Source organism: Solea senegalensis, linkage group LG11, assembly GCF_019176455.1.
Source record: "Solea senegalensis isolate Sse05_10M linkage group LG11, IFAPA_SoseM_1, whole genome shotgun sequence".
In the NCBI taxonomy this organism is placed as follows: Eukaryota; Metazoa; Chordata; class Actinopteri; order Pleuronectiformes; family Soleidae; genus Solea; species Solea senegalensis.
The window spans coordinates 13,909,475-13,925,896 of NC_058031.1; the positions used below are offsets into that span (position 1 = coordinate 13,909,475).

At 42.2% G+C, this 16,422-nt stretch overlaps 1 protein-coding gene across 1 annotated transcript in view; it reads right to left on the reverse strand.

Moving 5' to 3' along the window:
• The window catches only part of LOC122777645 (contactin-3-like), a 37,476-nt gene extending 25,211 nt beyond the window's left edge, over positions 1-12,265 (reverse strand). Inside the window, exons 1-7 of the mRNA XM_044038995.1 lie at positions 11,798-12,265; positions 7,212-7,349; positions 6,474-6,609; positions 3,776-3,951; positions 1,994-2,089; positions 1,001-1,204; positions 30-132 (exon numbers count right to left, since the gene is read on the reverse strand). Of these exons, the coding sequence (XP_043894930.1) occupies positions 30-132; positions 1,001-1,204; positions 1,994-2,089; positions 3,776-3,951; positions 6,474-6,609; positions 7,212-7,266 (770 nt within the window). The 5' untranslated portion in view covers positions 7,267-7,349; positions 11,798-12,265. The remainder of the gene's footprint in view (positions 1-29; positions 133-1,000; positions 1,205-1,993; positions 2,090-3,775; positions 3,952-6,473; positions 6,610-7,211; positions 7,350-11,797) is intronic.
• Positions 12,266-16,422: the final 4,157 nt, after the last annotated feature.

A 16,422-nucleotide genomic window follows, 5' to 3' on the forward strand; every position in this document is an offset into this window, starting at 1 on the left:
GAAATCATGCTTCAAGGAATCCAGCTTACTTCCCAAGGGCGAAACACTCCAGTGTAACTGTTGATCCTTTAGCGGCGGGTACATTGTCTGGGAAATTAACTTCTATTTTTGGCTCGTATTCACCCATCACTCCTATGTAGAATAAGCACAAGAACTTGTTCAGTCGTCCATTATGTATGACTTACAAGCTGTATGGCACTTGCATTGTGGACCAAACAGTGAGAACTAACAGAGGAGAAATAAAAGACACAAGAGCAAACATTCTCTCATGGGTGAACTCAAAGTGGTACCTCACTTAAGTGTGCAGTCACCAGAATGTGGTGAAATACCAGCCAGGGATAATTTAAATCTCTTCCTGGTGGACTAGACGGAGTAAATGTGAAATCTTGTTTTGCTCAGCGAGTCTGGCTTTTTATCTATTCTTTCAAAGCTTGAGTGGGCAGTTCCAAACCTCTGGTGTTTTATTGTTTATATCAGTATTCAGGGGAGACAAGAGAAGTCCCACATCAGAAAGTGATGCGATGGGATTTAAATGTATGCAGCTACATGTACAGTACACTGAGTGGGAACTAACTGGTTGAGCCATCAGAACACTCAATGTAATGGTCCAGTGATGTATGGCTTATGTTTAATTCATTCTAAAGGCAGTCTTTATTCAATCTTTCTGTGAAAGCATAACAGAGAATAGAACAACGGGCCACTGCGAGGCAGCCTGAGAATTCATGTGAAACGCAGCAAATGCTTTTAAAGTGGATGTGAATTACAAGAACGCTAAGTCAGCAAAGAGGAGATTTGTGTGCTTTGTTTGGTGGCCTACATTGAGGCGCAACTATTAACTTACTCGGCATTAGCACTCGGTGACTCACCTACAGTGAAGCAAGACACGACAACGAGCACTCGTGCAAGTGTGCGACGACTTAAGCTGCCTTAAAACGACAGACCCTTAATGCAAGGCTGAAAAGCTCACTTGTCACATCGAAGTCTAGAGGCTGTGTCTTACCGTCTGTCCTGAGGACCAGAGACGTAGGTGAGCTCTGAACTTTGCCCTTTGTGATGCTGTTCATCACCACACAAGTGTAGTTACCCACATCAGAGGGCTCCACCTTGGCGATGTAAAGGTTTCCTGTCTGCTGCGAGACGAAGCGCCGATTGTCTTGCTGAACAAAGTATGGGTACTCGTTGAAGACCCACGCATACGTAAGGTCTGCAAAACAAACAAGGACACATGGAGGTCAATGCATTGACCTGTTAGGGCGGCCATTTTTCCTCTGAAAGTAAAATATCCGTTTGCACACTTGAACCTTAAAAACTTAGAAGTGCACCAGACTATCTGAAGTAATAGTGCAGGCCTTACATCGACTGTAAATGCATCAGAAAAAAAGGAAAAAGGTTAATTTTTGCAGTAAAATGGGAGGACAAAGGTATTTAGCCCAGGTAGGGCGTTCACTCACAATAACCTTTGCGCTCCCTCTCAATTGTTTTCCCTCTCCGGCTCTCCCTGTGCCTCCGGCAGACCTGCCCGTCTGTGCATGGCACTTACTCCCTGCGAGAACTCCCCGGAGCTTCGCGCCAGGGCAGCACTCAAGCCGGAGTTCCATGACTCCAATAAGCGGAGCTACAAATAAACGGCTACGATATACAGAGCACAGCTCCCTCGCAATACAAAGCCTGGGTTGCGTATATAGTAGCTGTTTATTTGTAGCTGGAGTATGAGGTCGTCTCAGGCACGGGAAGCAAGGGAGCAAGTGGCATGCACGGCCAGGCAGGGCAGAGAAAAGTTATTTACGGGGGAACGCCTTAAAATAAATCCCAACCATGACCCTACCCGGCCTCTGTAAAAAACAAAATCATCCTCCTGAGCAAACACTCACAACACCAAATCAACTGAAAAATGGCATGTACAAGCATTTCAAAATCTGGATCTCACAGGACCTTTAATAAAAAAAAATAAAAAAAAAAGGAAAAAGTTAAAGATGAAGGCCACATAGTTTACCTCCTGAGGAAGTGGGCGTTCCACAAAGTAACACCACTCCTTGTCCTTCTCGGACTGACACCGCACTTCTGGTATGGACTTTAAAATGATCTAAATCTGAGGGTGAAAAACAAGAAAGTGAAGTTAAGAGCATATAAGAGTGGAGCAGAGCGAGAGTAAAAGCTTTCAGCTCAACACTGGCACACGCCTATAAGGAAACTGTCATGGGAATTGCACATCTACCATGTCTGAGAGCGAGAAAGGGAGAGACAAGTTAGGACAAAAGGGAGCTTGTTTTAAGAGCTTGAGTAAAGTGACCAAAATAAAGTGCAGACACTCATAAATAAGACATCAGAGGACTACGGCTGGGAGATATGACAATATATTTAGTGTTATAGATGGAAACCCGTCATCATTTCATTTGATCCTTGGTTATATATTTGTTTCTACCACAATCTTTGTAACAGCTGTATTTCTTGTCATTTCAACAGCAGAGGCCAGCGAGCATGAACAAACTCATTTATGTTATTATTGGCAGGAGAAAGACTTTCACCATCCAAGGTGAGAGACAGCACTTGTACCTTAAAGAGGGTCAACTTCAGTTGCACAGCCCTCGCATTAAAAGGTTCAAATGCACCAGAAAATGGTCCTTTGTCAGACACCCACCAACCTATTTTACCACCTTTGCAAGAATCAAAGCAAACCTCAAACTCAGACATTCTGAGATTTTTGTCCGAGACACAATGCACGGCAGCAGACCATGAAAGATGAAGAGGACAAAAGCTGCAGAGATATGAGCAAAAGACACAGTTGTGAAAAGGTGGTGGGTGATACATGTTGCTAAATGGATATGAAATTACCTTTATTGAAATAAATGAATGAAATATACTGTATCTGCGTCATACAGCACAGCCATATTGTAATATAAAGTGCGTCTCTATGAAAGCCGAGTAACCACACGAACACCTGAGCCTAATTTCATTTCTTTAGAATAAAATTCAAATATGAAACTATTCATTTATCACCCATTCAAATATCAGTTAAGCAAATTTGTGATTTCCTTTCTTTCTTTCTTTTTTTTACATTATTCAAATTCCCCCCTGTTTTTCAGCCCCCGCTTAATCTGTATACTCGACAGATTTTGCTGCAATAATTTTCTTCCGAGGATGCAAATAGCTAAAACTCTCACCAGCGAGGTGTGAATATTACTTATTACTTCTGAATAGACTCACTGTGTCTGTGTTTTTTTATATAAATATCATTAGTCAGGATTTTTGAGCACCAATCTCAGCGGTGCAACTCTTAAAAGCTTGTCAGTCAAAACCAAAAATATTCACAGTCAGATCCCAGCATCCAGTAAAGGTGTGAAAAGAGGCTTTGTTGTTTTCAGCACGGAAAGAACCCTTAAAATACTGTGTATGAATAGCAAGTATTTACCTCTTTATTCGTTTTAAGGTGACTGCTGTTCTCACCACCATAGAGGCAAACTTACAGTTGCAATATAAGGCAATGCAATGCAGCTTTTACACATTTGCATTAGTCTTATTTTCTGTTTTTATTACAGCATTGGCATATAATGTTCCCGTCAAACCAAATGTTTGTTTAGGTTTTCGTCCTTGTTAAGCTATTCTTCAAACACAAATCACACATTGCATCCCAGAGACTCTTGCATACACATAGGTAAACAACAGACCCTCCACAGTTACTTTAACATATAATGTGACGTCCAACAGCAGCTTTTACGATAAATACTGCAAATATCACCCCGCCGGTTTTGATGAGTCTGCATTATTTACTACTCACAGGCGAAATGTAGACTTGCTCTCCTGCTGAGGATAGCTCCTGCAGTGTTGTAGGCCATACACTGGTACATCCCTACATCCTGGTGGCGGTCCAAACTGCTTATAATGAGGTTCCCCCCAGACAGCCGCCGCCGGCGATCCTGGCCCAGATTGATGAGGGTCCCATTCAGTGACCATCTGTGAGAGCAAAGACAGGATCAGTCTGTGGCAAAACACACTTTCAAATTCTGTCTACCAACCAAGGTTGTCCGACAGGAGGTGAAAAGAGATCACAAATTATTCTAGTCGGAAAATATGTACAGTACACTTGCACTGAGGCTTAACCTGTACAGTTGTGCTTTTTGCCGGTAATTATTTATCATCCTGTCATGCGTCCAATCAAATAATTGACTTAAGTGCTTCTGGGGATGATGGGAAATACCCTGATGAATGTAAATCTGTTAAAAAATACACACTTATATGCATCTGGATTGGCCTCTTTATTTCCTTTCTTACAATCATATTCTGCCAAGTGCCATAGTTGCTGCATACCTTTCTTCTATAATCCATTATCGTGCAAGTGCCATATCTTTGAGTCATCTGTTTAACTTCCACACTCCTCTGAGCTCTGTCTTTAGATAATGTTTAAATGTGAATAGCTTTTTCACGCTGTATTTTTCAGTGTTTTTTTTTATTATGCTTCTCTTTGTTTGTATCGCTTGTGCGTATCACTGCAGTAGCCTTCCCATTTTCCCCACAGGGATCATTAAAGTTTAATCTTTGAGTATCAAACACAAAGCTGTCCTCTGCTATTTAAGGTAAACAGGAGATCAAGGTGTTGGGAGCGATCCTGAACATTACCATCAGTCTAACCCTAATCACCTCTTTGCTGTCACATTATATTTACACAATGTGACATTACTCCACCTTTGACTTTTCATTAGGGCAGAAGATTAGCGCTCGGCGAGAGGTAACTATGAGCAGACGTAACAAAGGATGCTGCTTTCCACCTTCCATTACATCCACACTTAAATGCAGCATGGGGAACACATGCTGCAACACAGATTGATGTTAACAAATAATAATAATAAAAAAAAAAACCTTTTCAAAACATCAAGTTAATTCACTGATTAACACAAGCCCCATTATTTAGGAAGAAAGGGCTTTCATTTTCTGCAACACTGTCTTTTTTGAAATGCTATTCAGAAATGGAGCACTGATGGGTTCAAGAACAGAGCACTTTCCTCAAAGCAAGCAAAAATATCCCCACACACACACACACAATCACATTCTTCTATTCTGCTTTCATTAAGTGGGAATTGAAAACATAGAGCTGAAGCCTATAATTGCAAACCTTCAAAAAAAGTGAGTCAGAGACTAACCTTCAAAATAACTTTTCCTGCTGCTACATTATATGTTTGTACATTTAATATTGATAGCTGTATGTATTGAGATAAATAATAGAACGTCTTCAGACACCACTTGTATGCATTCACTTATTCACCACCAGTTTCACGTCACTGCTGTTCACTGGGCTGGCAATTGAATAACACTTGAAATTCATTTTTTTTGTTATGCGAACACCTGACCCCAGGCTTTTCCGGTTGACATCACCGTCCTAAGTCAAGTTAAGGTCAGACGCGGCACCTTCTGCTGAGATTTTCCAAAAATCCCTGCATCCCGTGGCTCACTATGAAGAGGATGCTTTTCCATAAGATGAGATGTGGTTTTCTCCCATGACTTATTACGCAGCCTCACTCAAAGTGTGTGTGTGTGTGAACTACGAACGTCTCACATCTTTGAAAGTGACAGCAGAGGAAAGGGGAAAAAAAAAGAGAGGAAAGAAGGAGGGGGTGGGAGCAGTGTGAACCCATTTACACTTCAAGAGAAGAGCCAGAGAGGTGCTGAGGGCATGCAGAGCCGAGCACAGCCGGTTTGACAAGACGTCACGTTTAACATGCTCATTTCACCTTTAATCAGTACGTGGAAATACCTGGTCTTAGGCAGGGGATGTGAAAAGCCTCAAATAATGAGTGTATGCACTCTCCACCACTGTCATTCAGCTCATCCATGCCGTCCGTGCTTCAGTCATTTCAATGTTGAACACCAAAGACACTTGTAATCAATGCATGTTGGTGCCAAAATGGCGCCTCGCAACCCACACTGGTCTCATGGCGTCTTCATAAGAGGTAGACAATCATTAAGACGCCGTACGTGTGTCACTTAGATGCTGTCTGGTGAGACAGAATCCAGATTCACACAACGCGTTTCAGTCTAATTTGAAGTGAATGAATACAAGAGGAGGTGCCAGGATTCATTTATTTATTTATTTAAATGAACTATCATTTGAAATATAAAAGAATCTACATATTAAAAAAAAAAAAAAAGGATCCCTTTGAACACATTTTTATGTCGATGTTATGTCCCAGTGCAGCCACACATTAGCTTTCCTATGCATGCTAATCTTACAGTGTGACATTAACTGCACCTAAAATGCTTTCAAAGATGAAAGTCGGTTGTGAGAGATCGGGAGAAGGTGCCAGTGAGCTGCTGATTATGGGGCTGAGTCCTTCTATGCTCGTTAAAAAAAAAGAAGCAATAAAATGGTTGTGCATGGTATTTGGCATTCTTGTTATTTTTTATTTGTCTCTAAACGCCTTTGAAACGAAATCTCGTTGTTTTTTTTTTGGTTTTGAACTTCATTTCGACGATGCCCTCACCTGTACTGAGGAGGCGGCGTCCCTTTAGCGTCGCAGGTCAGAGTGGCTTCTTCTTCTATGGAGTCAACGGGAATGAACAAGTCACCTGGCTCCATCCTCCATCGTGGTCCATAATATGATCCACTGTCTAGACAGTCTGTCAGACACACGGTAAGCGTCTCAGCATAGAAACAGAGAAAAGGGGACATTGTTTTCTCCCTCTTACTGTGGAGGAAGTCGTTTATTTGACTCTGACAGACAAAATGGCTGTGACTAAATTCTCAAAGTGAATAAATATGGAAATATGGTAATGAATACATTTAATAAAATTAACACCTGAATAAGGATTTCCACCATGGAGAGTTGTTTAATTTTTTCAGTGAAAGTAAAAAGTGTTGCACATTAAATGTGAAGTGTTTGTTCATTTGTTTTGATTTCACAGTGGTAATTGTCTGTGTCTCTAATCTTGGTGAACAGAGGTGATACTGTTACAGTCTGTGTCTGTGACTAAGAGTTTCTAATAGTTGCTGAGTATAGTATAAAGGCGGGGAGGCAACGTCAGGAGAGCGAAGAATTAGATTGAGACACTGTGTGTGTGTGTGTGCTTTGAGTGGAAGTCAATACTGTGGATTGTTCCTTTAACTATGGCCATCCTATCAACTCTGACACTGACACGATTTTCTGCTCCTCACCTACCATCCCACAACTGTAAATGTCCAAATATGAAAGAATCATTACTCATATAAAAAGGAGGTTTACCTGCCAGACGGTCAATGATTGATAACAGCAGAAACTGTTTCCATAGCAACGTCATCTTTGGCAGCCAAGGGCAAATGAAACTCTCATCCAATAAGCTTTGAAATGGCACTCTTGTTCACTGAGGGAGGGGAGCTTGACCTGTTGGAACAAGAATTTTGCCAAAAGAAGAAAGAAAGAAAGAAAAGAATATCAGCAAATTCCAACACTTTTATTCTACTTTCAATTATCCTGCCATTTCATTACCTCTCAAACAGAGGAAGCATACATTTTAGAGGCAGAAATACTATATAAGTACAATGAAACTGAACATTGTGTCGCCTGTGCAGGCTCACACTTCTCATCGGTGAAGATCCAGAGGCACTCTGGGTACTCTGGGTGTGGCCAACATGTACCCAGAGATGTCTGAGGGTGATACCAGAGGCATATGGAAAGAAGCCCATGCCAATCTATTAGGGGAGCGATCAACGCCTCAGCTCATCCTTCACTTGGATGGATTCAGTCTCTGGCTGCCTGAGGAGACTTGGACCTGGGAATTGGGTGCCATCCAATCAATTAGATTCATCCACAGCAGCATGTGTCTCCCCACATGCTGCGGAGAATCAAGGCAGCCCGAAGAGGAAGCCATTCCACCCAAGTCCATAATCAAGGGCAAGTGTCTGTCTGCTCGGAGCACACGTTGCAAATTGTGATACGCCCACTTCTTGCGGGAAAGAGCCCGAGAGTGAAATGTCATACGTGCACACAATGGCGAAGCGGCGAATGATAATGCCGCGTTTAAGTGAGCACGCTCCCAAACGGAGTTTACACATGTATGTGTACATTAATGTCACCTGCATGCAAACAAGCACAGGAAGCAGCTGCTCTGCACATGCAGAAACATAAATGTCTTCAAGAGGTGTTCGAGATATATCGAAGGGGCAGAGACAGATATTCACACCAATATGCTGAATGTCACACAGCCCACACAGGCCCACATGAGTCAGGTTTCTCACCGTGTACAACATAACCCACTTGTCTCCCCACACACACACACACACACACACTGACTTTCCAGTTGGAAGACATGAGCCAACAATGTGTGGCTCATTTGTGGACTAATCCCGGGGCAAGCCGGCATCAATGCACTACTTATGGAGGGTCTAATTGTTTGTCAGCTGCCTGGATGTCAGATCAGACATGTGCGGTCTCAGCCAGGATTTTCTTCCCCACCTTTCATGTTCGCTCGCTCCTTTCTCTCCGCCCAAAGTCTGCAAAATTGGATTGGTACGCTTCCTCTCAGAAAGAGCCCTGCATGCCATATCTCATTGATAGGCCCACACTGTGCAAAGTGCTGGCACCTCAGGACTGAGAATCAGTGTGTGTGTGTGTGTGTGGAAGGTACAGTGGGTAGTACAACTGTCGACTCCGCATGTTACGGTTTGCATTTATAATGAGCAATCATAAAGGACGCCACTGTGAGACGGCTAATGCCAAGGGTTCAGTTTTCATGCGGATCTAATAAATCATTTACAATTGGAAAATGATCAAATGTTGCCGGTGACATTACACCAGAGTGGACTAATCAGTGATTCACAGGTACATGTTGTATGAGCCACAGATGCACTCGCACAAACGCACAGCTATAGAGGCAAAACCACGCGGGCTCCCGCCGCCCACATTCACACACACGCACACATTCACACACTCATTCTCAGCTTGCACTCGGATAATGGTGCTAACGATGACGGTGACAGAAGGTGGTGAGAGAGCTAAACCGGGTGAATCACTCAGAATCGTGGAGGGTACCCATTTCTCTACCAACACACCACTTGGGTTAATTGATGCAAAAAAAAAGGTATGATCACAATATCTACCACCTGCCATCACACTCTGCCTGCATCCAAGTAGCACGCTGCTTCAACAAACAGCCCTGCTAGGAGAGTGGGAGTGTACTTACTTTGAAGGTCTGAGTCGCATTTATCATCACATACATTCCAGCAGACATCGTGACACACCTGATAGCAATGTGCAATTACCTAGTGTGTGTGTGTGTGTGTGCGTGTGTGTGTGTGTGTACACATTTGTGTTGCCTCTTCAGGTAGATAGATCTTTCCTGGTATAAACACTGACTTTTCAGGAACAGTAGTAGTAGTCATGGGAACTAAAGCCTTGTCCTAATGAACACTAGTTACTGCATTCATATTTTGCCATTGCTTTTCTTAGTCCACTTCACTCACTCACTCACTCATCTACCGCTTTATCCTCCATGAGGGTCGTGGGGGGCCAATACCAGCTGACATAGGGGAAAGGCGGGGTACACCCTGGACAGGTCGCCAGTCCATCACAGGGCCTCACAGTGACCACTCTCACACTCATGCTCAATTTGCCTAATCCCCAAATTTGCATGTTTCTGGACTATGGGAAGAATCCTTTTTTTTTTTGTCAACCTGGTGTCTAATCAGTTTGAGGCTTGTTGTCCGTTATTGCCTTTCTCTCCTCACTGCTCGGACCATGGGGTGAGAGCATGAGAGGCCACTTCTTGGCATTTTTCAAAATCAGGTGGGTGGAGTTTGCATCAGAGGAGGAGGTTTATTTAGCCTTCAAAGTGTGGTTGTATGAGGCATTGGCACATTATCAAGTGTGACTTACACACTGTGCCATTATTTCTGTGGACTCACCTGGGAAAATGAAACTGTAGTGAAGTTTGTAAACGGTTTAGAGCTGAAACAATTAATCTTTAAAAAACGTTAATCTTTAAAAATCAAAGTCCAAAAAAAACCCAAAAACCTGAAACACAAACAGGAAGTGGGCGTCTACTTCCTGCCATGCAGAAAGTGTGTTACTAATTACTACAAGTATTTTATTAATTTCTTTGCTCTGGATGACAAAGAAATCATTAAAAGTCAATCATTTTGGTTAGTGGACAAACCAAGACATTTGAGAACATCATCATTTCCGGGTTTGACAAACACCGATCAACATGTTTAAAGGTTTTCTGATATTTTATGGACCAAGCATTTAATCGGGAAAATAATCACACAAATTTATCGATTATGAAAATAATCGTTGGCGGCAGCTCTAAAGCGGTTCACTATACCACACCAAGCTCCACACAGAAATCCCACAATTTTAGCTTGTGGGGACACAATATCCACTGATCTACTGCTGCCTCATTTAGTAAGACTGTGTCACTTGGGTAAATCCGAGCTAAGGATTTCAAACACCAGAGTCACACGACAACAAGTCTGAACTTAAAGGAGGCAGCAAGGAATCAACACCTCCTCTGTGTCGTGATGTAAATTCACTTGTTTTCTCCATGGACAGTTTACAATCTTTAGGTTTATGAGCTACGAAAAAACAGCAAACATATTCTGAAGATATCACTGACTTGAACCTTGTCTACATCAGTGTAGCACTCCACACACATAAATATTCAATCTCATATTCCATTGTGGCAATTTCCCATCAAGAAATGGGCCTCATTTGTACGTCCTTGTATTGTTTGAGCGCTGAGTTGTACATGTGTGGGCACTGGAGGACGTCCTAATATAACCTCAAGCAAGTTTCCATCGATATCGTCTTGTTTTGACCACAACGTGCCATCAACAGGGACAGAGAGTGTTGCGCCACAAGAAGCCGTCGCACATTTGTTCGCGTACAGTCCATGTGGGTCAAAACTCAAATGGTGCAGGTGATAAAATTTACGCCACGGATGTGGAAAGTCAAAAACCCAGGCCTTAAGCACTTAGTGTTAAGTATCAAAAATCTGTTTGTTTTTTTTCCTTCTGTGTCTACCAACAGACATGTTATCAGTTACAGAGAGTGTCCGGGTTAAGGGCTGGTTAAGGGAAACACAAAGTGGCATAAAACCACACTTTAAGGTAAGGGCTAAGATTATGGTGATGCTGTCCAAGTGAATGAAAGTCAATGCAGAGTCCAAATAAAACATACTTGTGCACACCTCTGTGTGTGTGTGTGTTATGAGATGAGCCAATTATTGCCAGAACACCTCCCAACTAAGGTTTGCTTAAGTTGTTTTTCACTTACATATCAACAACATCCAAGCACATTTATTTACAGCTTTATCTATTGAAGCCAGTGCATACAAGCACCAAGTCAACCCAAGGCCGATTTAGCACTAAAATGTATGTGTGTGTGTGTGTGTGTGTGTGTGTGATTGCCTGCGGTTGCACAATTCAGAGGCTGGGGTAAAGATGTGTATCACACCAGCTCGGGAAACAAAGAGGGTAAAAAAATATCATGTAATTATATGACAATAAGGTTTTAAGCTATCAAAAACACTGTGTTGAGTAAAAAGACTGCATGCCCCTCCAAAATTCTGACTACTAGTCTCGTGTGTGCAGGTATTGGCAGCAGTTGGGTGAGCACGTCTCTGTTCCAGCCTTAAACAAACATTTATTATAAAGTGTATGATTTTAGATATTGATCGGCCAAGTCTGGACAATATGAATGACACATGACGATGTTAGAGTGGACACATATGAAAGCAAGGTAAATATCACAGTGTTAAAAAAATGCTTTCTGTTATTGATGCACGTTCGCAACTGCAAAGCGCGCGCATGGGCTGTTTTTTTTTTTTTTCTTACCTCTTATCTTGAAATATCTTGAGAGCCACAGGAACCGAATTCAGTCCTCGCGCATAAAGCGACACATTGATCCTCCATGGAAACGTCGTTCCAAAAAAAAAAAAAGAGAAAAAAAGAAGAAGAAGAAGAAGAAGCAAGGTCTCTGAGCCGCTGGTCAGTCAGCGTTTAACCACACGCCATAACGCAGGACGTAGAAACACACGCGCTTCATATCGCTCCCCACCAAAACACACACACACACACACACGCGCGCGCGCGCGCACACACATCCGCACAACACCCACGTTGTTTGCTGTGCTGAATCACATTTGAAACACTCTCAATTCTGTGTTTCAAATCTCCTCTGGAATCCAACAGACGCAGCTCTGCTGGGATTGGAGTGAATCTTGCAGAAAATGATTTATTGTGCGCATCCAGTCAGCTCCTCCTGTGAGGAAGAAGAAGAAGATGATGAGGAGGAGGTGAGGAGGAGCGGAGCAGCAGCAGCAGCAGCAGTGATGGGGAAGAGGAGGTGCAGGATGGATGGAAGGAAGGAAAGAAGGCGCACCTGGAGGAAAACTGCGCCCCCTGCGCCGAAACCTCCGTATTGCAGAATAACTGTGAGCATCCGATTATCACCACACTCATATAATCATCTACTGTGATGGGAGCAGAACAGTGGACATAGCTCAATATTTCAAAACACCATTTAAAACACAGAAGAAGATTAAATGTTATTTCTAAATGCTACACATAATATCTAGATAGATAATACATAAACAAGAAGGCAGAAACAGCATAAAGAGTGTTAAAGAAGTATTGTTCTTGAAATCATATGTATCTATGGGAACCCATGAGCCGACGGAGAACATCCTGCACTTTTTTCATCTATGGTGCATCACCGGTGTGAAGGTCTATCTTAGAGACACTGATCCATGCTTTTATAACACCTCCGCTGGATTACTTTAAAGAAGAGAGACCACATCACACCTGTGTTACGCCTGCTCCACTGGCTTCCTATTCGTTTTAGGATTGATTCTAAAACGTTATTGTTGGTTGTTAAAGCTCCTAATGGTTTGGCACCATCTTACCACACTGAGCTCCTTCTTCACACCCCATCCTGAGCTCTGAGGTCTAACAACAGGTTGCGTTTAGATGTGCCAAAAACCATAGACCCTTTTCTGCAGCTGCCCACAAACTTTGGATCGACTTACCCGTGGAAATTACATCTACCCCCACCACCGAACATTTTAAATCACTTTTAAAGACCCGGTGTCAGCCGAGACACTTTACTGTTTTACTTTTATGTTTTTTATGTTTTATACCTTGTTGCTGTGCCTTTAACTGTGTAAAGTACTTTGGTCAACCTTGGTTGTTTTTAAACGTGCTGTAGAACTAAAGTTGACTTGACTCATAATGGTTCCGTAACAGGCTTGGGAAAGGGAGAGCAGAGCAGAGACTAATCGGTTTGTTGCAAACTGCAGACAAAAGGACGTAGCTTGGACTGACTAATCACAATTTCTGCTGAGCCACAAAGAAATAAAAGTTAGAATTCGGTGTCAACAATATAGGTCCAGAGAACCAAGCTGCCATGAGTCAACAGTTCAGACTTTTGTTGTTGCTATAATGGTTTGGAGAAGGTTTCCTTGGCATGCTTGGATGGTTTAATGTACTGCTGTGCTGATCGTGTGCATCCGCCCCTCTTTCTTCTTATGACAACTTTCAGAATGATAATGTAGGATGTCACAGAAAAAAATGTCATCTTCAGCTGGTCTCATAACCGTGACAATGAGTCTGAATTCCACACCTCTGGGACGTGGAAGAAAGGGAGATGTGTTACACGAGTGTTCACAGGCGTCGTCGTGTCGATGCGGAGCAGAAATTCAGTGCTTCCAACGTCTTGTGTAAATTGAAATGAAGGCTGTCATGAGAGCGGTGAATGTAAACGAAGCGGTCAGTGAAGTCAAACCCATGAAAAATGTCAATCACGGCGCTCCAAAGCACTCCACTATAACCTTTTTGGAAGCAAAAGAGCTTCATATGAATCGGATCATTCATAGCAACAGCGGTGCTGTTTTTCTACCAGTTGCAGTGACTTAGTTAACCACATGCACACTTGACCTTTCTAAGCAAAGAGGAGCTCACCCGCCTGCGTTCAGTGTTAAAGCAAAGCGTACGGCTAAGAGGCTGCTCGCTCCAGCTTCAAATAATGCAATCATACATGTGAATCCGATCGGATGAAACTGTATTTCTCTACAAACAGGCCTGTTTAACCCTTACAACACAGCATTCCGGCTGTTTTTTGCCATTAATATGTTAAAATATACAAATTAGCTTGCACTGTCCATCTTTTTCAGTGCAAACTAATCTGATGAATCATTTATTTTTCATTTTCACCAACTACATAAACACACCTGAGCAGAATGTTTAAAATCAGATTGATTTCGTGAAATTTGGAAATACGTCACAGTGCAAAGTTCACGAGGCTCATTTTTAAGAAGAAAAAGAAAAGAAAAAAAACGTCTGTCTTGTGACTTCTGCACAATTATTGCTACTTTATATCGCGACTAAAAATGTGACATAAAATGAATCATAACTTTGACTCAACAACACATAAGAAGTCAAAGAAAACCCATTTTTTTTAAATATGTGACTATATAAGGAATTGTGTACTATTTGCACATCAATTTGGTGCACCTGCGGATTAAAACCCCTTACTCAAACTTCTTTTCATCTTTTGTCTAAACTATCCATGTCGGAATAGTTTTAATAGTAAGTGATTGGCCACACGGTTGGTATGCTCCAGTTTCCTGCCACAGTACAAAAGCATGCAGATTTGGGGATTAGGAAAATTGGACACTCTAAATTGTCCGTGAGTGTGAGAGGGGTTGTTTGTCTCTGGTTTTGACGTTCTTCACCAGTCCCTTGTTGACTTTAGCTTACCTTCATTTTGCACTCAAGAAGCAGCATGGAATCAGCTTGTGACAGTTCATGAGCTGGGATTGGCTGCCAGTTTTAATATGTGGGGTCAGTGAGAGCCATCGTGACTGGAGCATACATGTAGCAGCAAGGAAATATAATGAGTTGCAAGTGGCTGAAAACATAGAGCTGCAGAGTGGAGTGTTGAAATTGCCCAAAAAATGTGCGAGAGAGGCTTGTTCTTTGTGTGCAAGTGCTGGGGCTTGAATTGGGGAGCTGGACAAAACTCACTCAAGTTTATTTCTGATTGGAGGAGACTGAAGTGTTGTGGGTATAACTGAGCTTTTCCACTTTTCCACTGCAGCATCAATAATGCACCCAGTTGTTATGCAAAGGAGCAGGTACCATTGTTCAGAACAGGTGCAAACCGAGTGATCTATTGATGATATTGATACTCGTGACATCGTCCCCTGCCTTCTTTCCTTTTTACAAAGAGGAGGGACAATGAATGTGGAAATAATAATAAAGCGCATTACCTCGGATTCACAGTAATAAAGTTTCCCGGCTTCAGTGATCATAACTGGACTTGGACTGTACCAGCTGCATTTGCAGTGGACCTTTGTTGTCATGGTAACAATATTAGGTGCGTTCCCATCCTTATGGTTACGGTTGTTGTGGTATTTTCTTTTTAAAAAACAAGATCATATTAATTACAGAAGGCTTGCATCATCCTGGTTACAATACTGTTAAAATGAAATAGAGATAAGGTTTGTGAGTTAAGGAAACAACATCGACTGTCAGTTTCACACAGTAACAGTGTTAAGTTGGTTAAGCAGTTAAGTGTAACTCCCAACGTTGTCCATTTCAGCTTTAATTCAAAACTCTTTTACATTTTGCCTGTACCTCTTATAATTAACGGTAACCTTGTTATGTAGTATATTTGACAGCACTTTCATTCAATTTCATTTTATTTGGCTTTATACTTATTACAGAGAAACCTAATAGGAACACAATGAGCATGCACTTGGCAACAGTGGAGAGAACAAACTCCCTTTTAACAGGAAGTAATCTCTGACACAACCAGACTCAGAGTGTGTGACGATCTGCCTAGACAGGTTGGGGTAGGAGGTTGGGAGAGGAGAGAAAGGAGGGGGTTAGTGAAGGAGAGGTGAAAAGAAGAATGGAAAGAAGAGATAGAGACCAGCAGGATTTTATTATAGTCTGTTCAGGTCTGCCACATTTAGAACACATTACAACATTTATTAAAAATTGGTGAAAAAACAGGTGTCTGCATATGGTTTTACTCACTTTTTGTTTTGTTTAGTACCTGCATGCGTCCGGAGGGAAAGGTTGTGAAGTAGCAGTGTTGTGGGTGGGCGGTGTCTTGTGATGTTGTGTTTGTGATGCGAGTGATGGCTCTGAGGTTTTGCTGTGAGAGGTTGGGGAGTGGGGAGTGCTATTATTTTTGTGGCTATTTGGCGTGTGTGGGTGAGTTTGTTGGTTGGTTTTTGACAGTGAAGCATGTGGAACAGTAAAGCAGTAGAGGCTGAATAACACAAATATCTTTAATAACGATTACCATCTTCATTATCTCGTTCCAGTGGTGTGACATGCATACAATGATAGGTATAGCTGTAGTATTTGAGCTGCGGCGTTGAAGCTTTGGAACGAGGGAACAAAAACAGAAAGAGAGGGGACAGAGAGGAAGGGCACCAACTAGGGGGAGG